The 2869-nt window shown below is 43.2% G+C and overlaps 1 protein-coding gene across 1 annotated transcript; it reads right to left on the bottom strand.

Annotated features, from left to right (window-relative positions):
• Positions 1-648: 648 nt before the first annotated feature.
• On the bottom strand, positions 649-2869 carry SARC_04845 (hypothetical protein; the record flags this gene model as incomplete). The annotated part of the gene is made up of 3 exons (XM_014301307.1): positions 649-826; positions 1508-1677; positions 2486-2869. 3 exons carry the CDS (start codon positions 2867-2869, stop codon positions 649-651), a joined length of 732 nt encoding a protein of 243 aa, XP_014156782.1.

Raw genomic sequence — 2869 nt, 5'->3', positions numbered from 1 at the left:
GCAGGCAGTGGTAAGAAAGAGACAATAATTACTAGGAATAAGACAATAACTACAGGCAGTGGTAAGAATAAGACAAAAATTACTAAGAATAAGACAATAACTACAGGCAATGGTAAGAATGAGACAATAATTACTAAGAATAATACAATAACCACAGGCAGTGGTTAGAATGAGGGAATAATTACTAAGAATAAGACAATAACCTTAGGCAATGGCAAGGATAAGACGATAGTTACTAAGAATGAGACAACGAGCAAAGAGATAAGTGACACCATAAAAGGGTCAATTGTAGTAAATCAATGAATAGAATGCAATTTGGGGATGCTGCGTAGCATATGCTGGATAGGCGTTTCACACTCGATTAAGTATTGGACGTGCGTTAAGTGCTAGTTGTAGTAGGACCAAAGAATACCGCAGTCAGAATGGAGCTAGTTGCGGTAAGACATAAGTATACCACAGTATGGTCGCACTTACTTGCTGACCTATTCTAACATGTGCAAACACCCTCCAATATCAACCCGTCAACAAAGCCGACTAAAATCCTTCGCCACACACTACCTTACATACAAACGACGACGGTCACATAGTTACAACATTTGGAAAGTACCAACCTTGCTCGCCACACACAACCTTACATACAAACGACGGTCACATAGACACTAGATTTGGAAAGTACCAACCTTGTTCGGGGCAGTTGCGGGGTTTGGGCATGCGATAACCCGTCTCGATCTTCGCCATAACCTCATGAATGTCTACCTTTCCGTACGGGAGTTCCGCACAAGTCGCCATTTCCCATAGCACGATGCCGAAAGACCAGATATCCGATCTGTGACACAATTGTGGGAAAATGGTATAGGGTGCATGGGGTGAGTGATCTGTGACAGAGTTGTGAGAAATGGTTTATTTACCAAACGACCATACATCAGATCTGTGATACCGTTGGAGAATGGTTTAGATGACGAAAGACCAGATATCCGATCTGTGACACAGTTGTGTGAAATGGTTTAGATACCGAAAGACCATACATACGATCTGTGACTCAGTTGTAAGTATATGGTATAGAGTGCATGGGGTGAGCGATCAGAGTACTACCAGGAACCGTGCAAGAAGGTGACATGCGGGTGCGGACGAAGAATGCAAAAGCATTTGGTGTCTATGCGCTTGATTGATCATTTGCACGCAGCTGGAAATGTTTCTTACGTTGTACACAGATACCTGACGATGTGTAGGTTGTGTACATAGATACCTGACGCTGTATATGCCGTACATAGATACCTGACGCTGTATAGGTTGTACATAGCTGCCTGACGCTGTATATGTTATACATAGATATCTGACGCTGTATATGTTGTATATAGTTACCTGACGCTGTATATGTCGTACATAGATACCTGACGCTGTATATGTTGTACATAGATATCTGACGCTGTATATGTTGTATATAGTTACCTGACGCTGTATATGTTGTACATAGTTACCTGATGCTGTATATGTTGTACATAATTACCTGACGCTGTATATGTTATCGACTACACTCTCCAATGCCATCCACCGCAGAGGCCGATGCTCATCATCCCCAGCAATGATAGCCGAGTCGTAGGTTGCCCCGCTGAGCTTGTGCGGCTCCGACTGAAACCCAGACACATATGCAACACTGGCTTTGTCGTCATCGCCGGACTGTTGGTATACAATACAAGCTTTTAACTTAATCAGGGAGACTGTTTAACTGCGGAAACGTCAGTTAATCTGTGAGAGGTTTAACTGGGAGAGGGGGTTGGTTGAGGGGGTTATAGAGTAACGTGTGCTTGATAGTCACTCGTAGGAGTTGGTGTCAGTTCAATACATGGCATATGATAAGGATGGACTGTAGTGGTACTAAAAGCAATTGAAATACTAACACCAGACTAGAGCCATCATTTATAAGGATAGCATGTACTGGTACTAAGAGCAATTGAACTTACTAGCACTAGACTAGAGGCATCACTTGTAAGGATAGAATGTACTGGTACTAAAATCAATTGAAATACTAGCACTACACTAGAGCCATCACTTATAAGGATAGAATGTACTGGTATTAAAATCAATTGAAATACTAGCACTACACTAGAGCCATCACTCATAAGGATAGGATGTACTGGTACTAAAAGCAATTGAAATACTAGCACTAGACTAGAGCCATCACTTATAAGGATAGAATGTACTGGTACTACAAGCAATTGAACTTACTAGCACTAGATTGACCACATACAGAGCCATCACTTAATGCTCCAGAATTTGAACTGGGTCAGTGTTGGCTGGGGTGGTTCTACAGAGACACACATACGATTTCTTCCTCACGATTGATCTTTGCTTCAAAATATGTGGAGGTGATGCTCTGATGCATGCATGCTCTAGCTAAGGTACACAAGCACTTGCCATCAAGCATGATGAATACTCTAATACATGTGGTACACAAGCACTTGCCCTCGGGTGAAACAGTCCGTACCTTGATAAGTGAGCCCAGGTCATGATACTCTCCCGTAGACACGACCAAATCCGTGGCAGACTTGAGGTGGTTTGCCGCCATATCTGAGCAGAGGCATGGTAGTGTGTGATGGTTGAGTGTGTATCTGAGCAGAGGCATGGTAGTGTGTGATGGTTGAGTGTGTATCTGAGCAGAGGCATGGTAGTGTGTGATGGTTGAGTGTGTATCTGAGCAGAGGCATGGTAGTGTGTGATGGTTGAGTGTGTATCTGAGCAGAGGCATGGTAGTGTGTGATGGTTGAGTGTGTATCTGAGCAGAGGCATGGTAGTTTGTGACGGTTGAGTGTGTATCTGAGCAGAGGCATGGTAGTGTGTGACGGTTGAGTGTGTATTTGAGCACAGGCAT

The sequence above is a fragment of the Sphaeroforma arctica genome (genome assembly GCF_001186125.1).
Source record: "Sphaeroforma arctica JP610 unplaced genomic scaffold supercont1.287, whole genome shotgun sequence".
In the NCBI taxonomy this organism is placed as follows: domain Eukaryota; class Ichthyosporea; order Ichthyophonida; genus Sphaeroforma; species Sphaeroforma arctica.
This window is presented reverse-complemented; position numbering and strand designations above follow the sequence as displayed.